Source organism: Bos grunniens, chromosome 11 (assembly GCF_055505025.1).
Source record: "Bos grunniens cultivar Pamir isolate PY7600 chromosome 11, Bosgru_T2T1.0, whole genome shotgun sequence".
In the NCBI taxonomy this organism is placed as follows: domain Eukaryota; kingdom Metazoa; phylum Chordata; class Mammalia; order Artiodactyla; family Bovidae; genus Bos; species Bos grunniens.
Window position 1 is genome coordinate 8,186,465 of NC_141175.1, and position 21,061 is coordinate 8,207,525.

Sequence of the window (21,061 nt, forward strand, 5' to 3'; positions counted from 1 at the left end):
CTCATAGCAAATAGATGGAGAAAAAGTGGAAATAGTGACAGATTTTATTTTCCTGGGTTCCAAAATCAGTGTAGATAGTGACTGCAGCCATGAAATTAAGACACTTGCTCCTTGGAAGCAAAGCTATGACAAACCTAGACAGCATATTAAAAAGCAGAGACATCACTTTGCTGACAAAGGGTCTGTACAGTCAAAGCTATGGTTTTTCCAGTAGTCACTTACACATGTGAGCACTGGACCACAAAGAAGGCTGAGCACCAAAGAACTGATGCTTTCGAATTGTTGCTAGCGAAGACTCTTCAGAGTCCCCTGGACTACAAGGAAATCAAACCATCAATCCTAAAGGAAATCAATCCTGAATATTCATTGGAAGGACTGATGCTGAAACTGAAGCTCCAATACTTTGGTCACCTAATGGGAAGAGCTGATTCACTGGAAAAGACCCTGATGCTGGAAAAGATTGAGGACAGGAGAAGGGGGTGACAGAGGATGAGATGGCTGGGTGGTATCACCAATTCAACGGACACGAATCTGAGCAAACTCCAGGAGACAGTGAAGGACAGGGAAGCCTGGTGTGCTACAGTCCATGGTGACACAAAGAGGCAGACAGGACTTAGCAACTGTACTTCACCAACATACTATATACGATATAATCTTACTGTTGTTAAAAAACTATTTACATACTAACATTAACAGTACATATACCTATTAGCTCATTCCTTAGAAAAATCTGAAGAGTTAAACATGTAAGTTAATAATTGTCATCTCTAGGAGATAAGATTTATAAAGGACTTCCACTTTCTAAGCTATATATTACTATTAAAAACTAGCATTATAATACTTTTGTAATGATAAACTATTTTAAATGGATTTTCTATATTTTCAGAAGCTAGGGAAAGAAAAACAGAGTAATGTGCGTATCCCATTTAGCTGGAATTTATGTTTTGCTGCATGAATCTTTCTGTTTGATTATGGAACACTGCCTTCTGAAATCTGAAAACCTGTGAATTTTAAATACACCTATTTTGTAGGTTGGGAGCTGTGGGCCTGAATCTACTATTGGTGGTGTGTCAGATTAGTAAGACCCTTCCTTTAAAAATGAAAACTCTCAAAACTTCCCTGGTGATCCAGTGGTTAAGAATCTGCCTTCCAACCCAGGTGATGCAGGTTTGATCCCTGGTGAGGAACTAAGATCTCACATCCCAGGGCTATTAAGCCCGTAAGCCACAACTTCTAAGCCTGCATGCACAGCTAAGACCCAACGCAGCCAAATAAAAATGTAAATAAATAAAAATGAAAACTCTCAAAAATTAAAGTTTTAATAAACAAATGAAAATGAAAACTTTCCAAGAAGAGTAGTAGACTATCAGTCACTCACAATGTAATGTCAATCTGTCCCAATGCCATCCTCCTAAAACCTAGCTTACACCAGTTACATGAACAAAGGGAACAAAGATCTAAGTAGGTTCTTGAACATGTGACATCTGGGGGACTAGAGCCTTCCTGGAGTGGCCTTGAGGAAAGGAAATGTCCCAGGAGGCCTGGAGACCTAACGAGAATGGGGGATGAGAGCAAGGCAAAGCTCTGCCTAATTCAAATTCAACTCAGGGCCAAAAAAAAGAGACCAGAAACTTTTCTTCAGCCCACCTGTTTTGCAAGTCCTGTTCCCAGAACCTCAAATTGGTGACCCTACTATTAGCAAATTGCTACTTCAAGTAAGATACTAAATTAAAAGCTTTTTAGGTCAGGCCAGTGACCTAACCACATTGTTTTTATGGGAAAATGTATTCCACATTTCAAATTATCTATTTGCAAATGATCCTTGGGAACAGAGCCCTTTTCTAAATTTGAGAGAACTGTTCCTCTCTGCAAGGGAAGAACCCTCCTGACATTATTTCACAGGGTCCTGTTCTCAGAGGAAAAGCTACTTGGAAGCCTTGCATCAAATCACTGATGAAACATATATACACAATCACCAGAACGTGTAATTCCAAATTTAAAAAACAAAACAAAACAAAACAAGCCTTCAGACTTGAAACTATGATCAATGAGGTCAGATCCAATTTCTCTAGCCTCAGATTATTCCTTCTCTGACAAAGGTGACATAGCAGAAGCTGGATCCCCAACTTATCTCAGTATAAGATAGAAATATCCAGGGTTTTAGAGATGTTCCTAAAAACCCTAAAGAGTATATTACCATTTGGGAACCTGTCTATATGTTCAACTCAAACCACCTTTACTGACTGCCACCACGTCCCACGATTTGCCTGCATCATCTAGGGAACACATACTACCAACCCTGCCAAGAACAGACAAGGAAACAGGCTCACAGAGGCCGAAGCTTGCCAGGTAGAGCCAAGTCTATGTAACTCCAAAATCCAAGGTTTTTATCACTACACTGAGTTAAGTAGTTCTTCTACTACTTGTTCCTAAACATCCTGAGTTTCAAACTTCAAAGAAGGACCACCTCCTGGGAACCTGAATCTTCTCAGACATAGAGAATTCCCTGAGGCCACCTCTGTCTCAGTGCCTAGGTTCTCACCCCACCCATCTTCAGGGACACACTATTATTTCAGTAATAATTATCTCACTGATAATTCTGATTGCCTTATATACTTTGATGTCATTATCAGAACTCCTAAGGGCATATGCACAGAAGTTCTGTACCAAGTAAAATAAATGTCTGGTTTCAGTTGCCTTGACAGACCATACCCAACTCTTTGTCCAACTCTTTTGCAACCCCATGGACTGTAGCCTGCCAGGCTCCTCTGTCCATGGGATTTTCCAGGCAAGAGTACTGGAGTGGGCTGCCACTTCCTTCTCCAGGGGAACTTCCTGACCCAGGGATCAAACCCAAGTCTCCCGCACTGCAGGCAGACTCTTTTACCATCTGAGCCACCAGGGAAGCCCTGGCAATGTTCTTTAATTTGTGTGTGTGTGTGTGTGTGGAGGGTGAGGGGTGGGGAGTGCGAGGGTATACCTCTTTGATCTTCAAAATTTCTCCCTCCTGAAACCTTCCCAGAGATTATAAAAGGCAAGCCAGGGCAGAAGGAATACAGAATGGTTTCAAAACACTAGCTGTTTTGAAATAGCTGTTTGGTCAACCTATTTACACCTCTGACAGAATTGTAAAAGTCATCTATCTTCAGATCTCCTTAGCTCAAGGGAGGGGCAGGGGGAGTGGTCAGCAAACACCCTCTATTCCCCTAGGTAACCGGTCTCTCTTAAGAGGATCCTTGCCCAATCACCTCCATGCCAGTTATTCGAGATTAACTAAAAAGAAACCACAGCCTGTAATTAAAAGTTATAGAAGATGATGCCAGAAAAGTGACTCGTCTCCTTGCACAATCAGCCTTTTTAAATTAGTGGTTTAGACGACCGAGGGGCAGTTTGTCTCGGTAACTTCTCAGCCACTGAAACTCGAGTCCCTTTTTCCGAGGGGAAGAAAAGGGAGGTGATAACGGGAGGTCAGGGAGCGGAGGGAGGCTGGCAAAGGGGGTCGAGGCAAGCCCCACGGAGCACGAGCCCCCACCCCCAAGGTAGGGTCATCCGTGGGGTGGGGGTGGGGGTGCTTCCCCACTAGCTCAAGAGCTGACTTGAGCCCGAACAGCCCAGATGTGGAAAAGGCCTCCCCTTCTGGCCGCGGAGCTCTGCCCATCCGAACCCTAGGACCGCTCAGGCGCCCCGAGTCCCGGTGTCACGCCCCACTCACCCCTTTTTCAGCCCCGGGATCCTGCCCTCCCTCCCGACCCCCCAGCTTCTCACTCGGGGGCCCGCTCAACTGTTGCTCCTTCTCGGGGGCCCAAGAGCGTTTGCCCCTCGAGGTCCTCCAGCTCCCTAACCCCGCTTCCCCCCGCTGAGGCGCCCCCCACACACCACACCCCTTCCCCGCCCCCACGCCTAGCACCGCCCCCGAGCCCCGACTCCACACCGGCCCCACCGCCCTACCTGACGGCGTCTGCCGCTCGCCCTCAGCCATCTTCCTCTCGCCGGGAGCCGGCCGGGATGCCTGCCGTACCCTCTCCCTTTTCACCCCTGCACCACCCCGCCTTGCCCCGGCCTCACCACGCGCTCAGGGATGGCTGAAGAGAAACGAGCCCCGGCAGGCTATAACCGAAAACCGAGAATTAAAGTCACCCCAGTGAAGACGTCCGCCATGTTGGTGCGGGGCACTCTGGGAGCATGCCCAGCAACGGCCGGCGCGGGGCGGCCGCAACCAGCGGGGGGCGGCAGCCATGTTGGTGCGGGGCGCCGGCGAGCATGCGCACCAACGGACGGCTCGCCGCCCGACCGGCCAACCGCCTGCCAGGAGGGCGCTGGGAGCGCGGCAGCCATGCTTTTGCGGGGCGGTCCCCACCTGTCATCTTCGAATCGGGCTCTGACCCGACCCCGAGAACTATTAGACGACCTGCCTCTGTCAACATGGTTGTGTTTTCCTACCACTCTGAGGGCAGCGCCACCAAAAGGACTGAGGGGGTGCACACCACTGCCTCCTACAGTTTGTGGACGCCTTAATGGAGGTGGGAGAGGGCGAACCGGCCGACGGTCTCCGCCTTGCTCCTCTTCCCGGGTTCCACCGCCTCGTAGGGTTCCCCAACTGCTCATTACGCCCCGGTCCCGCCCCGGCCCCGCCCCGCGCTCGCGGTTTAGCCTCCGGGGCAGCAGCCGGCCCGAGGCCCCGCCCCACGAGTCCGCCTCTCCCGGGCCGCCCGCCCGCCCGGCCCGGTGGGTGGGCGCGGGGCCGCCTCTACCGGCTACCGGCCGTGACTCGGCGACCTTGGCCCGGAGGCTCTAGCAGGGACCCACCGGCGGCGTCGGCGGCGGCGCGGACTTTGCCCAGCGCGTGGGACGGAGCGGACTGAGTCCGCGGGCGGGCCACAGAGATGTTGGCATTCGCTGCCAGGACCGTGGTGAGTGTGGCCGGGTAGCCGGCCTAGCGGGCCCTGTAGTGGGGAGGGCGGACGGGCAGGCGGGCGGCGGACGGGGCCAGCAGCGTAGCTACGCCCGAGTGGGAAAACCGGCCGTCGAGGCGCTGGGGCCCGGCGGCCGCTGTCCAACCCAGCTAGGAGCTGCTGGGGTGGGGTCAGCAGATGGACTAACCCCGTTTGGCAGAGGGGGAGACTGAGGCTCAAGGTCAAGAGGCTTTTTGTGGCACTAAATTCCAGCGACCCGGAAAAGACAGTGAGGACCCTGGCTTCGGGCAGCACCTCCACCCTTAGACCCAGAGCCAAGGAGCGGAGAGACCAAGAATGTCTCCCCATGGTTATTCTCTGACTCACACACCTGGCCACGGCTCAGCCTGAGCCATTTCTTCCCCGGCCACTTCTCCAACCCCATCCAGTTGGTCACCCTCCCTGGGTTGATCAAATGGTCCCTGGGGAACTGTGTGTGGCCAGAGCCACTCCAGTGAAGGCATCAAGCTGGGCTGCTCAGAAAGTCCTCCGAATTGCGGAAGACAGCAGGCGGAAGCCCCACGCCACCCACTTCTACTAGCCCCTCCCCGCAACTTGATTAGCATCTACAAACCCCCACCCCCCCACCCCCACCACCCCCAGTCTTCCCCAGGGCAGCTTGGAGCAGGGGGCACTGCTCTCTACTCTAGATCCCTCTCCTCTCTACTCCTAGCGTACCTCTGTATCTCCCTGTGTTTATGCCAAGGATATTTAGACACTGCGAGGGCTGAGGTACCAATCTACTGTCGCAGAGGTTTTTCCAGATATTCCAGGGCCCCAGAGTTCCACCTCCTCCTTGCTGGCTTGAACCAGCAAGGTGTTCCTATCCCACAGATGGCCTCTGCTGCTGCTGCTGCTAAGTCGCTTCAGTCTGTGCGACCCCATAGACGGCAGCCCGTCAGGCTTCTCTGTCCCTGGGATTCTCCAGGCAAGAACACTGGAGTGGGTTGCCATTTCCTTCTCCAATGCATGAAAGTGAAAAGTGAAAGTGAAGTCGCTCAGTCGTGCCCGACTCTTAGCGACCCCATGCGATCACTGCCAGGAAAACTGAGGCAAAGAGAGACTTGGCCCACCTTCCCTGGTCAGGTGACTCAAATCTAGCCCAATCCCCAAGCCAGCATTCTTTGGTTTATTTTTAATGCCCAAAGGTCTCTACTGGTAACCCCCAGCTAAATGAACTAGACTCAAGAGAACTAGACTTTAGGGGAAGGGTGGCCCAGAAGGGATCAGATGTCCTGGAGAGAAATGCCCACTGGCTGCCCCTTTCGGGGGTCTGCTCCTCAGTGGCTCCATCCCCAGTTTTCAGGACCATATTCAAGGTTACGGTATAACCTTGGTGGTCAAGCAGTTTCTGTCCTTCAGCCAAGTATTCCCTCATCACACAGACCGATGCACATTCCAGCAGGTGGAGTTTTAATACCTCTTGGCCTGACTCCCTGGCACTGGACCCATCCAGGGAAGAAAGGGAAAAGTTTTCCAGGTTTCCTTCTCCTCCAGTGCACAGCGTTATCCCTCTCATCTGCTCCCCATTCCTCCACTTCTGGAACCTGGGGAGGATGGAGCAGCTGCTCCCGCAGCAACCACAAGCCCAGATGCCACCACAGCCACTGCAGCCACTACCTCGTCTGCCTCCCCCTGAATCTTGGCTCTTGTCTTCTCTTTCCAGCCCGGGCAACTGGCTGCCTCTTGCTAGGTTCTGCTCACTCACTTGGTAGCACAGTTAGGCTTAGAGATCCAGCCCAAGAGGCAGACAGACAGGGCTCAGAACCTCAGTCCTGCCATGGAGAACGGGCAGCAGAAAGAGAAGGTATGAAATGGAGCCTCTGCCGCTTGCCTGCCCACTGCTGCCAGCAGCCTTGGACCTTCTTGTCTCTCTCTCTCTCTCTGCCACCAGAGCCTCTAGACTCTCCCTCTCTGCCAACTGTCACCTTCCTGCCAGGCTACTCAGCTCTCTCTTGGCACAGTACTGTCCCCATGCCACCCCTCTCCCCAACCCATAGACAGGAAAAAGCCCAAAGGTACTGTCATCGTCTAGCTCTATCTGATTTTCTCTTCTTCCCTCCTATTTCTCAACCTGGTACGGGTGGGAGAAAAGGAGGTGGGAACCTCCGGGAGGGAGCCATCACCTCACCAGCTGGCTAGCTCATCGTCCCAGGGTGAGAAAGGCGGGGCCCTATGCATCCAGCAGGTGAGAGGCCCCTCTGATCTCTGCCGCCCCTGGCAGGTGCCATCCATCCTGGCTTGGTTCCTGTGAGCCCTGCCAAGATCAGTGGCCCCTCCCCATCCCTACCTGCATCTCCAGGCCCCTAAGAGGTGGAGACACCTACAGCTGAGGGCTGGGAAACCAGGGCAGGCCCCACCCAAGAGGCTGTCTCTGACACCAGGAATGGGCACATAAGTGCCCAGGACTTCAGCTTTAGGAGTGCCAGGGTCTCCCAGAGCTGGTGAGAGAATGAGCAGGATGTTCTGCTGCCTGCAGGTGAAGCCCCTGGGCCTCCTCAAGCCCTCCTCTTTGAAGAAGGTTTCTAGTCGCTTTAAGGCACACCAGGACTCGCTCCCCCGGCTGCCCGTGCCCCCGCTCCAGCAGACCCTGGACCATTATCTCAAGGCACTGCAGCCCATCGTGAGCGAGGAGGAATGGGCCCAAACCAAGCAGCTGGTGGAAGAGTTCCAGACAGCAGGCGGCGTTGGGGAGCGCCTGCAGAAGGGGCTGGAGCGCAGGGCCAGGAAGATGGAGAACTGGGTGAGTGAGGAGGCAGGGGGCACACCAGTCTCTCTGGCTCATGTAGAGGGTGAGGGGAACAGGGCCACTCCCGGGAGGCCTGGGTTGTTGAGAGCGCCCCTCCTGTGGCCTGTTGGCTGCATACCCCCAATTTTCCAACACAGGCTGTGCTGGTGCATCCATTTGCACCACGGAGTTTCCTGAGCACTTACTCTGTGCCCAGCACCAAGCAGGGTGCTGGGTGAGCAAGAAGGACATTGTCAACAGCCTGGTGGAATTAACATTCAAGTAGAGCAGGGAGAGGACACACATGAGGGGACCAGGTCATATCAGGCAATACAGTTCTCTCAAGTGGAAAGGAAAAAGCAGGTGTGAGGGTGGAGAATAGCTTCTCCGCTCCAGAGGGGCAGGGAGGACAGGGCAGAGGCGGTGCTGGGTTTGAGTCAGACAGAGCGGGCAGCACAGGCACAGGTGGAGACAGCTGGCGGGCTCAGGGACAGAGGCTGGAGTGGGGTGCAGGGGCAGGGGGGGTCCAGGAAGCCCGTGGACTGGGGCTCAGTGGGAGGGGCTACGGGGTGATCGTATTGACAGTGACTGTCTGTCCTGGTTTTGTGTCTCAGTCTTTCACAAAGATGTGTTCATTGTGTCCGGATGTGTCTGCGCTGGTGCCCCGGGCACTTTTCTGTGTTCATTTTGTACCCAGCATGAACTTAGAACTAATGTGCTGGTGGGAGGGAAGCGCTGGTGGAAATAGGAGCCTGTGGGCAGGCTGGCAGGGAGAGGACAGGAAGTCATTCGGTCCAGGATATGTTTTGGCGTCAGTGGCACTTGCTGATGAGGCCGGGGGATGGACAGTCCAGGCCTAAAGCAACTGTATGTGGGGAGGGAAGGAGGGTCGTTGAGAGAGGGATGAATGGAGAACCAGAGATGGGTGTGGCCCTGTAAATGACAGGCGCTGTGAGGGAGCAGGTGGAAGGGCAGGGGCTGCACAGAGAGGAGGTGGGAGATGTCAGCCAGCCACCAGCACAGACGAACCTTACCAGGTCAGGATCTTACTGCATCTGGGATCTGGCAGTTTTCCAACTTTGTTTATCCAGAACTGTTACTTCAGACTTCATGTTCTGGCTAAAAGAGTGGGAGCACCCCCCACCTCCACTCATGGGTCCTTGAGGGTTCTACCCCTGCTCAGCAGATTTTCACTGAGGGAATGCCCCCATCTGCAGGGGCTCCCCTGGATTCCAGAGCTCTGGTCAGAGGCTCTGAGATCTCCAGGGCTGTGGGGGCACCTGGCTGAAGGGCAGCCCAACCTGGCTGTCCCCAAGGGGAGGGAGATCCTGTCTGCCCCTTCCCATCTACGGATGAGGAAACTGAGGCCCAGGGAGATGAATCAAAGAACCACACATCAGCGCTCAAGGAGGCTCCAAGCTAGACAGGAGAGCCTGGCTGATCGGGGACCATGTCTCCAGGTCACAGATCAGCAGACAGCAGTTGCTTATGGGCCTGCTGTGTGACCCGGGCACATTGCCCTTGTTCACCCCTTGCCAGGGGCCCATGGCCAACAGTTTCCCAAGGGGAGTCCATGTGGTAAGAGGCACGTCCTACTGCATTTAAGATGGATGAGGAAGCACAGTGGGGGCTGAGTCTCCAGGGATTGAGAGACCTGCCCCAGAGGCTTGTCCTGGGGGGAATGTGTAGTGGGGGCAGTATTGCTGCCAGCACATAAGGTTCAAGGGTGATGGTCACCTGCAGGTCCCAAGACAGGAGCCTTTAGCTGCATATCCATGGAAATACTCCACCCTGGGCAGAGAGTGGCCAGCCTAGTAGAGAGTCACCTACATCTTGTAGCGATCAGTCTTTACAGAGGCTCTGAGATGTCCGGGGCTGTGTCCCAGATTGCCCTGACCTTGAGATCCAGGTGGCTGTCCATTCCCTAGCCTGACAGCAGCAAAGCTGAGGGCACAGAGGGTCAGGGTTTCCGAGGGCTCCTGCTTCCCTAGAGTGTGCCCACCTGAGACGGGCAGAAACTTACTCATCAGACTTTGTTTTCATATAACTTTCTCTCTTGTTTCCTTTCTATCAGACGTACATCTTTATTTTCTAAAAGTATGAAAATCATTGACCTGAAATATGTGAGAGAAGGGAAAAATGACTGCTATTTCTCCCTCTGTTCTTCCCCCAACCCCAGGTCTCCTGCCAGTCTTTTTTTTCCTTGTCAGTGTTGCCCGATTCCCCTTGCTAATGCTGACTGGCTCCATTAGAGGGACGAGGATGGATTGCTGCTGGGTTTACAGGACTGGGGGGTTCTGGATCTGAGCATTCAGTTTGAGAATCTGTGCTCACCAGAGAGGGCAGAGGGCACCCAGCCAGCTCTGTTGGCCTTGGCAGCGAAGGGGCAGCCAGGTCTCCATCCATCCCTCCTCACGGGCTCTGGTCCTTCCCCAGCTGTCCGACTGGTGGCTCAAAACAGCCTACCTCCAGTACCGCCAGCCCCTGGTCATCTACTCCAGCCCTGGTGTGATGCTGCCAAAGCAGGACTTTGTGGATCGGCAGGGCCAGCTCCGGTGAGTCGCCAAGGTGGGGGCGGAGCTCTGGACCTTCCCAGGGCCCTGATGTCCACTTCCCCCAGGAGAACAGAGGGGCCCCAGCCCTGTTCATTATCTTTCATCCCCACAAATAGTTTTAGGAAGTAGGCAGCAGCATCCCTGTTTTATAGGTAGGGAAACTGAGGCTGGGAGCAGTGAAGGGACCTGCCCAAGATCACCTTTCAGGATTGACTGACCTGGACATGAAGCAGAATCTTCCTGACTCTTGTTAATCACCAAACTGCAGACTAGGACTCCTCCCTTCCCCTAAACCTGAGGCTACCACTCACCCCAGTTCTGGCACTTCACCCCCTCCTTCCTACTTTCCTCAGCTGGCCACAAGGGTGACCTTTGTACACAGTCCCGTTTTCCACATTCGGCCTTGTCACTTTGCCTTGGGCTCTATTCCGGTTCTACCAGGGATAAAAATACCAGTGACAAGATCTCCTGCCCAAGGACTAGTCAGTCTCTCAGGGCCATACCTGCTTCTCTTAAAGGGACCAGGGCACCCCAGGAAGGACCAGGGGTTCAAGCCCAGAAACTCTAGCCAGCGGTCCCCATGTTGGGGGCCAGGAGCACCCCCATGCGTCAGACATGGTTGATGTGGCCCAGACGGTTTGAAGGAGCAGGTTGACTGAGATGGCCTGGGGGACACACAGACCCAGAAACAGGAAGAGATCTAAGAGAGGGGACACCTCAAGCCACTGTCCCCCCAATCACCCTTCGCCTTCCCCCACAGTCCTAGGTCCCTCCCTAAATGATGCTTCAGAACAAGGTGAAGGCCTTCCAGGCTCCAGGCTGCGAATCAGGTCCTCTGACCCTCTGAGGATGGAGTCAGAGGACAAGACTCGTAATCGAGCCATAGTCATGCTACTCAGTAGCACCAAAGTCCTGCCAGTTGCTCGGCCAACACATCACCCTAATCCCTTTCCCCAGAGATTATGCAGAGTGAGACAGAAGTACAGGTTCTACACTTGAACTCCTTCAGGCTCTCTAGGCAGTGAGAGGAATGAAGCACCCTCCTTCTGGCTGTCCACACAGCCTTTGGATCTTTACTTTGTCCCTCCAGGTTCGCTGCCAAATTAATCGAGGGCGTGTTGGATTTCAAGGCCATGATTGACAAGTGAGTGGCCCTATCCCCACCCTGTCACCTCCCACCTGAACTGCCTAATTACTGCAGCCACTCCAGCAGCCCAGCCCCACCTCCTGCCTGACTTCTGAGCAGGCCCAGAGCTCAGTGGCTTTCACTTCCTGCTGACCTAGCCTCTTTGCTGATTGGGGAGGCAGAGCATGGTGATCGGGACACCTGGGTCCTCAGCTCCAGCTGCCGTGACCTCCTCCAGGGGGCCTTCTCCCAAGAGATCCCTGGAATTGACATCCCAGCTGAAGAGGGGACCCCAGGGGATGACTCACTGCTTCATCTTCCTTGTGGCAAAGTGAAGCCCAGAAAGAGAAGGGAATTTCCAGGGTGACTCACAAGCAGGGTGGCCCACAGGCCTCCTGATCCAGTCGTCCTCCAACAACCACCCCCCTTTCCCCTCTTCCCACGCTAAGTGGGGGGTGGGCACCAAGGGGCCCAGCACTGCTTGTCTGAGCCCCACTGCCCAACCCAGCCTGCAGCCAGACCCAGCAGCTCCCTATGGATCCCACCTACCTTCCTGTCCCTCTGCCCCTGCAGCGAGACCCTGCCCGTGGAGTACCTGGGGGGCAAGCCACTGTGCATGAACCAGTACTATCAGATCCTGTCGTCCTGCCGTGTGCCAGGCCCCAAGCAGGATTTGGTCACCAAGTTCAGCAGGACCAAGAAGCCGCCTATGCACATCACCGTGGTGCACAACTACCAAGTGGGTGATCCCCCTGCAGCTGTTCAGCCCCGACACGGTTGCAGAAAGGAGAGGGGCAGGGCTCAGAGTCAGCTTCCCCAACACACTTGCCCACATGTCCTTGGAACAGGCAGGCCCTGGGCCTCTTCTCTCCACTGGGTATCCAGAGAGGCCCCGACCCGGGGGAGGCCCGGAAGAGCTAGGGCCTGGTCAGCCCAGGGAGAGCAGCGCAGGGATCTCCTCCCCTTCCTTGCCCTCGGCCTGACACCGTCCCCTCCCAGCTGGGCTGGGAGGTGACCGCTGCCTGTCTGAGGCCCCCACAAAACCCCTTCTCTCCACCTGCCTGTGCCCGGACAGTTTTTTGAGTTGGATGTGTACCACAGCGATGGGACACCCCTGACCTCAGATCAGATCTTCATGCAGCTGGAGAAGGTCTGGAACTCGTCACTGCAAACCAACAAGGAGCCCGTGGGCATCCTCACCTCCAACCACCGTAACTCCTGGGCCAAGGCCTACAGCACCCTCATCAAAGGTACCCACACCAGGCCCCAGCAGCCCCGTCACACTGAATCCCCTCGACTAAGAGCGGGTGTTCTTGGCCCCATTGCACATAAGGGGAAACCTCATGGGTTCAGTTAGTTTCTTCTTTCTGTTCAGTAGCAAGTTGCAGTGAGAATGTGTTCTCTGACTGAGGAGCCCACCTTCACATCCCCTCCGAATCCCATGTTGGGCAAGGGCATCGTCCCCAGAATCCAGTCCCATGTTGGATCCCCAGCTGTCTTAACGGCTCTCTCTGTGACCTGGGCTTCTGTTTCCTGTTTTCTGAAGGGGGTCAGCAGTTCCTCATGGGGTGATCCGGGGCTACAGGGCCCTGTTAAAGGAAACTCTGGAGACCTCCCCAGGCCTAACCCTCACCCCCTCCACCCCACACACACACATCCCCACAGACAAGGTGAACCGGGAGTCAGTGCACTCCATCCAGAGGAGCATTTTCACTGTGTGCCTGGACGCACCCATGCCTCGGGTCTCAGAAGACACGTACCGCAGCCAAGTGGCGGGCCAGATGCTGCACGGGGGCGGCAGCAAGCTCAACAGCGGCAACCGCTGGTTCGACAAGACACTGCAGGTGAGGAACTGGCAGGACCAGAACTCCCACCAACCCATACCCAGGCTCAGCCCACTGCCACCTCAGGACTTCCTGTCCCTCCCCTGGACTCCGGCGTCCCTGGCTTCCCAGCTTGTAAAGCCAGGGGAAACCAGCAGGTGGACGCGGCTGTAATTAGCAGCAGTCAACCTGTCTTTCCCAAGCCTGGCCCGGTAACCCCTGTCACCTCCAACACATCCATCCGTGATCAGGGAGAGCCTGGAATGTGGGGCCAGGCTGAGCGGCACAGTCTTGGTCATGACTTTCCCTGTTGTGAAATGGGGTAGTGGTAGGACTCCTGGAAACGGCAGGTGCAAGGACCCAGAAAGGTCTCTGAGCACAGGATGTGCTTAGCGTGACCTGGGACAGGTGTCCCGAAGTCCCCGGTGAGTGTTAGCTGATATGAATAAGAGTAATAAATCAGCCAGAGTGCTTGAGATGGTTCAGAGCACCCCCCACCCGAGGGAATCCTGCAGGAGAATGACTGCCGGGGCCTGGAGCTGTCAAGGACCCCATCTTCCCTGCAGTTCATCGTGGCCGAAGATGGCGCCTGTGGGCTCATCTACGAGCATGCGGCAGCCGAGGGACCCCCCATCGTCTCCCTCTTGGACCACGTCATCGAGTTCACGTGAGTGTGGGTCTCCCACTCTCCAGCCAGTTCTCCAACTCCTGATGACAGGTGACACAGAGGTGACAGACGAGCTCTCAGAGGAGGAATGGCCTTCTCCCTTGTGCTGGGAATCTGTGCTACTTCAGAGGAAGCCAGAAGGGGGCGTGGGTTTCAGAGTCCATCAGAGCTGGGTTTGCATTCTGGCTCTGCCACTTCTCAGCTCGATGACCGTGGACAAGTCCTTTCTCCTCCAAGAGTCTCCCTGGACTGGCCCCCTCCTCCCCATTGTAATCCCGGGGATAGACCCAGGCTCTGGAGGCTCCTGATAGGAGCCTGAGACCCTCACATCCTGTGCAGGAAGAGGCCAGAACTCGTGCGGTCTCCCATGGTTCCCCTGCCCATGCCCAAGAAGCTGCGGTTCAACATCACGCCTGAGATCAAGAGTGACATTGAGAAGGCCAAGCAGAACCTCAGCATGTGAGTGCTGGGAGAGGCTTCTCCAGCCGGAACAAGAGCCAGCTCCGTCTGATGCCCGCTGGTTCGGAGACTGCCCTCGGCCCCTCTGTGGGGTTGGCAGAGGCTGCTGGGTACTGTTCCTCACCTCCCACCTCCACCCCACCCCCAGCATGATCCAGGACCTGGACATCACGGTAATGGTGTTCCACCACTTTGGAAAGGACTTCCCCAAATCGGAGAAGCTGAGCCCAGATGCCTTCATCCAGATGGCACTGCAGCTGGCCTACTACAGGTACACCCCTCCCCCCGGGAAGGAGGAGGAAGCCTGGGGGCAAGTGGAGGGACCTGCCAGGGGTGAGCTCAGCGCCTTTCCCACCCAGGATCTACGGGCAGGCTTGTGCCACCTACGAAAGCGCCTCTCTGCGCATGTTCCACCTGGGCCGGACTGACACCATCCGCTCAGCCTCCATGGACTCACTGACCTTCGTCAAGGCCATGGATGATCCCAATGTGACGGTGAGAGGTCGGGGGCAAGGGTGGGAGAGCTGGGTTCGAGCCTTTCTCTGTTCCTTCTCCTTCTGTCAATGTACGTTGAGCACCTACTATGTTCCAGTCCTGTGGTGGACACTGGGCATCTCATGGAAGATGGAGCTATAAATTTATTGGTGCGGAGCTTTCTGGCTGCCAAAGAGAAAAGGAAACTCCAGTGGATCCTTGAGCAACTTGGGGGTTCGGAGCACCACACAGTTGAAACTCCCCGTGTCCCTTTATAGTCGCTCTCCGTGTCTGTGGTTGTGCGTCTGCAGGTCCAGCCCTCCATGGGCTGTGTTATACTGTTGTGTTTTTTGACAAAAGTCCACATATGGGGTCGCACAGAGTCGGACTCGACTGAAGCGACTTAGCAGCAGCAGCACCGAGTTTAAACCGAGTTGTTCAAGGGTCAGCCACCAGCAGTGAGCACTTGCCCTGTGTCAGGCCTTGGCTGGGGACTGGCCAGTCTGTGCTCTCAGGGAGAACAGAACCTGGAGTGGGCAGTGGGCCCCTGAGGGGGGAACAGGGACAGGAAGCGTCAGCGCCCTCTCCCCCTCACCTAGGAACATGAGAAGGTGGAGCTGCTGCGGAAGGCCGTGCAGGCCCACCGAGCCTACACCGACCGGGTGAGCCAGCATCCCCCATCCCTGCTCCCTTGGCCCTGGGCGTGACCCCCCGGCCTGTCCATCCCTGCAACAAATAACTGCTCCCCTTAGCGTCAGGCACCCCTGCCCAAAGCACTGGGGCACTTGGAGCAAAGCTGAACATCCCCATTCTACGGTGGGAGAAACCAAGGCGAGGCCCAGCAACTGCCCTGGGCCCAGGTTGGCCTCTGGATGTTGTGTCAGGCGCTCTCCCTGCTGCGCCGGAGCCTGGGATGCTGAGGGTGTGCACAGTCTAACAGACTGCAGGGTGCCTGCCTGCTGACAGCTGCGGCTGCAGTCCAGGGGTGGAAGTCCAGTTCCCAGCCTGACCCTGAGTGCCTGCACACACCAGGTTTTGCCCATGTTATGCTCAGGCAGCTACTTCGATCAGTGCCACCCCACAGAGGGAGTTCAGTGATTGTCCCTATCTCACAGATGAAGACACTGAGGCTCCAAGATGTCAGTGACCTGCCGAGGTCCCATAGCCAGGATGGGGCCGGGCCACCCAGCTGGAGGCCTGTGCTCTTAGTCCAGCCTCCCTGGAGGCAGGGGAGTCCCTAGGCCTCAGTTTCCCCATCTGTGAAGTGAGGGCTTTCCTGCCCGGCTGCTCTGCTCTCGCAGGTCTGAGGGCCAGTGAGTGGAAGAGCCATTGCCACCAGAGGCTCCTAGGGAGGGTGGCAACTTGTGGGCCTACAGACCCTGCTCCTGACAGCTCCCCTCCCTCAGGCCATCCGTGGGGAGGCCTTTGACCGGCACCTGCTGGGCCTGAAGCTGCAGGCCATCGAAGACCTAGTGAGTATGCCCGACATCTTCATGGACACCTCCTACGCCATTGCCATGCACTTCAACCTCTCCACCAGCCAGGTGAGCCGCTGCCTTAACTGCCCTGGGGTGGGATAAAACAGAAGCCAGAGAGGCTGCACTGAGGTCCGAAACACAGTCTCTTGGAGGTGATGTAACTCACATGGGCCATTCTTGAAGTAGCTGAATTCTGGGATCGGGGTCTTGGCTTCACCTCTGGCAGGCTGAAAATGAGTCGAGACCCCTCCTCTTCCTTGGCTTCATTCACTCACTGATCAGATGCTAAAGAACATCTGATCCAGGCCAGCCTGTGCTGGGCACTGGGATACTGCCCCCAGGGACTCACAGTCTAGGCAGGACAGTGACAGCCCCACAGGAATGTCAGGGAAATCTGTAGAGAGGTGATACCAGAACTGCACCCCCAAGGACTCGAGGGGAGTCAGCTATCCGCTGAAGACAAGGAGAGGGCATCTCAGGCAGAGCACGGTGGGAGCCCACGTGGAAGGCAGGCTGGTGCCACCATGGGGCTGGGATGAGAGCCTTGGTCCTGTGCCATCCTCAGGTCCCCGCCAAGACAGACTGTGTCATGTTCTTTGGGCCCGTGGTGCCAGACGGCTATGGCGTCTGCTATAACCCCATGGAGACACACATCAACTTCTCCGTGTCAGCCTACAACAGCTGTGCCGAGACCAACGCGGTCCACCTGGCGCACTATCTGGAGAAGGCACTCCTGGACATGCGGGCTCTGCTCCAGAGCCACCCCCGGGCCAAGCTCTGAGCCCGCTGCTTGGCCTGCCGGTGCCACAGCCACACCACCTTGGGCTGCGCCACCCACTGGGCTCCACTCCTTTGCTCCCTCTTCCCCTGGGCCCCACAGATCTCAGTCAGGGACGGCCACCCTCAGCAGGGTCTGCAGACCCAAGCCGAGTGCCTTTCGTGGGTCTTCTCCAGCACCCAGGCTGAGTCCAGAAACTGAACAGGAGGTTGGCCCAGGCATCCAGTGTCTCACTCACAGTGGCCTCCTCCTGGGAAAGGAACTAGCTGAGCTCAGCCCCCATAAGGGTGGGGACTGGAGAGGCCCGTCCTCACTAGCTCAGCTCTGCCCAGTTTCTGTTGCCTGCATGGCCAGGCTGAGGTCTGTAGCCCGATCCCTTGACTCCCAAGGACCTAGAGATGGAATTACCTGGAGCTGCGGTCTCCAGGCCTCCCCACAGCTGAGGGGTCAGGGGGCGAGGTGAGCTGGTGGCGGGGAAGCCCATTCTGCATCGTGGCGCCATCTGCCTGCTCTTCTGAGGATGTGGCTCAGTGGGCCTCAGCTCGCTTGCTTTCACACAGCTTGATTCCTGAACCATGTCCTGGTTGTATAGCAACTTATGAGACAGTTAATAAAGGGGAAATGTGTTGGTAAAGAGTTGTTTCAGCTGAGGAGGCAGGCAGGGCAGGGCAGGTGCCTGGCCCTGCCCTCCCCTGGCTTTCCCTGCCTCTGGAAGCTGGTGTCCAGGCAGCCAGTGGGCCCAGGGGCATGCCCCCAGAGGAACCGAGCTCTCAGGTGTGGGTCAGGAAGCCCAGGGCTGGCTCAGACCTCAGGGCTCTGGGCCAGCACAGCAGCAGACCCAGGCCTGCATGCTTCAGATACAGCCCTCCTATCTGTGACTTGGGCTTCAGGTAGGGACAGCTCTGCAGGGGCCTGTGGGCCGGGGCTTGGGGTCTGTGGTCTGGGCCCAAGGCTTCATCTGCTGCCCAGCACCAAGCCCATCAGGAGTGGTGGCTGAGCGGCTGTCTGATCCCAGCCCTTGCCACTGCCTGGGGCCACCCAGTCAGAGCCTTGTATGTGTCCCCAACCCCAGTCACCCGGCACAGTCCCCGTGTCCTGCCACAGTCAGTTGGGCAGCTTATGGAGAGTGGAGGGACTCTGGCCCTAGGGAAGACCCTGGCCCAAAGGAAGATGCTAAGGGTGGGAGGGGACTACGCAGCCCGGGGGTGAGGTGCTTCATGGCTTGGCTAACCTGCGACATTCACTGAGGGAGGTTGTCTCCGTGTTTCAGAGGATGGAGCAGACTCAGGGAGCACATGCCACATGCCCAAAGCCCCAGAGAGCAAGGAGTGGAGCCCCGACCCCATGGGGAGTGGGTGTCGCCGGGGCCTGGCCACTCCCAGCCTGGCCAGCAGGGTGGGATCTCAGTGGGGAAGGGATTTGTGGGTCCCCTTCAGGGACCTTGAGCAGGACCTGAAGAGAATCCCATCATGACAGCACAGAGGCCTTGCTCTGCAGCTGGGGAGCGGCTGGCCCCCGGTGTCCCCAGGCTGGATCTCAGGAAGCAGGGCCCACAGCAGGAGCTGAGTGCTTGCTGTGTGAGCCTCACTAGGGGGTAGCTGCCCCAACCCAGCTGGGGGCAGTCAGGGAGGGGAGGTAGTGATGCAGGCCAAGGACACGGCAGGGACACACGTCCACGACTCCAGAAACTCAGGTTTTAAGAACTGCTTGGGGCTGACTACAAGGCAGGATTTTCCCCCAAAATGTTGTCCTTCAGAAGTGAGGTCATCCCTTTGCATTTGGGTTGTTACAGGTTTCATAACGTGGAGCCTCACTCAGTTCTGTAGAGCAGCAAAGTACTGCTTGAGGAAGACACATTTACCTAAACAGCCCTAATCAGTACTCTGGTGGAACTTCCAGGGGAGGGGGGAGTCAAAGAACCATGAAGATGTAGTCATTATCCCTGGGGGTGTGACCTATGACACAGGTCTCTGGACACACGAGGAGAGCTAAGTGTTGGGGAGATCACATACTCCTACAGAATCAACTTTTGAAATCCAGCCAGCTGAATGCTGTGCCAGTGTTTGGAGTAAAATTTCCAAGTACAGCACCATGCATGAAATACAGAAAGTCCTGCCGTATCCCAAATCGCTTGTCTAGTGGACCCAGGAGAATTAGGTCAGCAGACTGAGGCTGCCCAGAAACAGCCAGACCCTGCCCTGATGCCACTGATGCAGATGATGAACTTTTTTTTTTTTCCAAAATGAATGAAAAAGAACTGTCATAAGTTTATATATTTTGTGTAATACATCATTTGAAATTTGAGAATGTAATATATATATAATTAATAAAATCATAAAGAATACTTGGCTTTTGCCTAGATCTTCTGGAAGTTTGTCTCTCTGGGTTGGCATGAACTTGATTTGGGCTCTCTCCATTGGGGAAGTGCAGTGGCTGGAATCAAGGACAGCCCTGGAGTGGGGATGAGGGAGCCTGCCAGGAGGTTTTTGCTGTCTCCAGTGCTCTTGCCTGGAGAATCCCAGGGACGGGGGAGCCTGGTGGGCTGCTCTCTGTGGGGTCGAACAGAGTTGGACACAACTGAAGCAATTTAGCAGCAGCAGCAGGGGCTCATGGGCCAGGACCCACACTGGCCTGGGAGGTGGAGAAAATGGCTATTTCAAAGATGCTCACAAGGACTTCCCAGGTGGTCCAGTGGCTAGGCCTCCCTGCTCCCAGTGCAGGGGGCCCAGGTTTAATACCTGGTTGAGGAACTGGATCCCACATGTTAACAACCAAGATTCCACATGCCACAGCGAAGATCCCCAGTGTGTCAGCTAATACCCAATGCAGCGAAATATTTAAAAAGAAACAAAAAATAAACAGACTTAATAAAAAGAATCCAAATTTTTTCTTTAAATGCTTATGAAGTGGAGTGAGCGAGGTCCGGTGACCAGCTGAATGGGAAAATGTGGAGTTAGGTGAAGTATGCAGTGGGGTGCTGGGCAGTTCTGAGAGCCCAAGCAGTACAGTGTGCGGACAAGTGCCAGCTGGGGTGAAAGCAATGTTTACCTGGGACTTGGGGGGAACCCAGGGCTCATCAGACAGCCCTGCTGCTGTTTCTCTTGCTGCATTCTGGATTTCCTCTGACTTCTCCAGTTTTTCCCTTCAACTGTGTCTAGTAGGCTGTTATTGACCTACCTATGGAGTTGGTGTTTATTGTATTTTTCAGTATTCATTTAAAAATCTGCCAGGGTTCACATTTGTAGTTTCCTATTCTCTGCAGGTATTTTCAAGTTTGTCTTTCTTTAAAAAAGTGAAACAACTTACAACCTGCATCTGATCACTCTGGCGCCTGACGGATGTGCAGGTTTCTTCCTAATACTTGTTTCCGGCTGGTTCTCAAGGACAGTGCTGATTCCTTTTCCACCTGGTCATCTTTGTATTTGGTTCGTGGTAATTCCTTAAAACTGTAACTGAAGTCTAGCGTGAAGGCTCCTTCCTCCAGGGATCTGTTTGCTTCTGCCACCCACATGCAGTGAGGTCACCTGAACTAAATGTCAAGGTTCTGTGGACCATGGTGGGGCACCCAAACCCAGCCTTCGAGCTCATGGGAGGATGGGATTACTTCTGACTCACCTTCACCCTAAGGGTAAAGCTCTTCTGAATCAGCTTTAATGAATTAAGAGTTAGAACCCCCACTCTGGACCCTTGAAATGACTTGTGTTCATTTCACTCCTACAAGGCCTGCAAAACCCAGGTCAGTTTGCAGTTATTTCTTTAAAGCCCAATACCTGTCTGCACACTCAAGAAGTAGTGAATTCAACAAGGAGTGGAGCTGTTTATCCTGGTAGAAGCTGAGAAAGGACAGATATGCTGGTTGTCCTCCGTCCTCAAGGGCTGTCAGTCACACAGAGGAAAAGCCAGGCTTAGTGAGAGCAGAGCCAGCCAGGACGACACAGGGAGGTAGACAGGGGTGCTGAAAAATTCGCGACGGCAGGGAGCTGACCTCAGATCCTGGTGTGAAGTGTCGCAGAGGCCATTG

General features: G+C 55.3%; 2 protein-coding genes across 6 annotated transcripts in view; one reads left to right on the forward strand and one right to left on the reverse strand.

The window, feature by feature from the left end:
* PTPA (protein phosphatase 2 phosphatase activator) overlaps positions 1-4,608 on the reverse strand; it is a 32,052-nt gene extending 27,444 nt beyond the window's left edge. For 2 of the 3 annotated variants that reach the window (XM_086324576.1, XM_086324577.1), the window contains exon 1: positions 3,949-4,164. In XM_086324576.1, coding sequence (XP_086180702.1) covers positions 3,949-3,979 — 31 coding nt within the window. In that variant the 5' untranslated portion in view covers positions 3,980-4,164. Of the gene's footprint in view, positions 1-3,948; positions 4,165-4,460 lie in introns of those variants that run through there. The other variant, XM_086324575.1, reaches the window with a different exon arrangement.
* Positions 4,609-4,722: 114 nt separating this feature from the next.
* On the forward strand, positions 4,723-19,384 carry CRAT (carnitine O-acetyltransferase). 3 transcript variants are annotated; one of them, XM_086324573.1, is made up of 15 exons: positions 4,723-4,910; positions 6,619-6,759; positions 7,432-7,695; positions 10,117-10,235; positions 11,326-11,379; positions 11,935-12,100; positions 12,437-12,611; positions 13,027-13,205; positions 13,751-13,851; positions 14,191-14,310; positions 14,459-14,581; positions 14,670-14,805; positions 15,384-15,446; positions 16,191-16,328; positions 16,828-19,384. In XM_086324573.1, exons 2-15 carry the CDS (start codon positions 6,733-6,735, stop codon positions 17,041-17,043), a joined length of 1,881 nt encoding a protein of 626 aa, XP_086180699.1. In that variant the 5' UTR covers positions 4,723-4,910; positions 6,619-6,732; the 3' UTR covers positions 17,044-19,384. The 3 variants fall into 3 exon arrangements, with proteins under 3 accessions (XP_086180699.1, XP_086180698.1, XP_086180700.1); XM_086324572.1 differs by lacking the exon at positions 6,619-6,759; XM_086324574.1 differs by lacking the exons at positions 6,619-6,759; positions 7,432-7,695.
* The last annotated feature ends 1,677 nt before the right edge of the window (positions 19,385-21,061 follow it).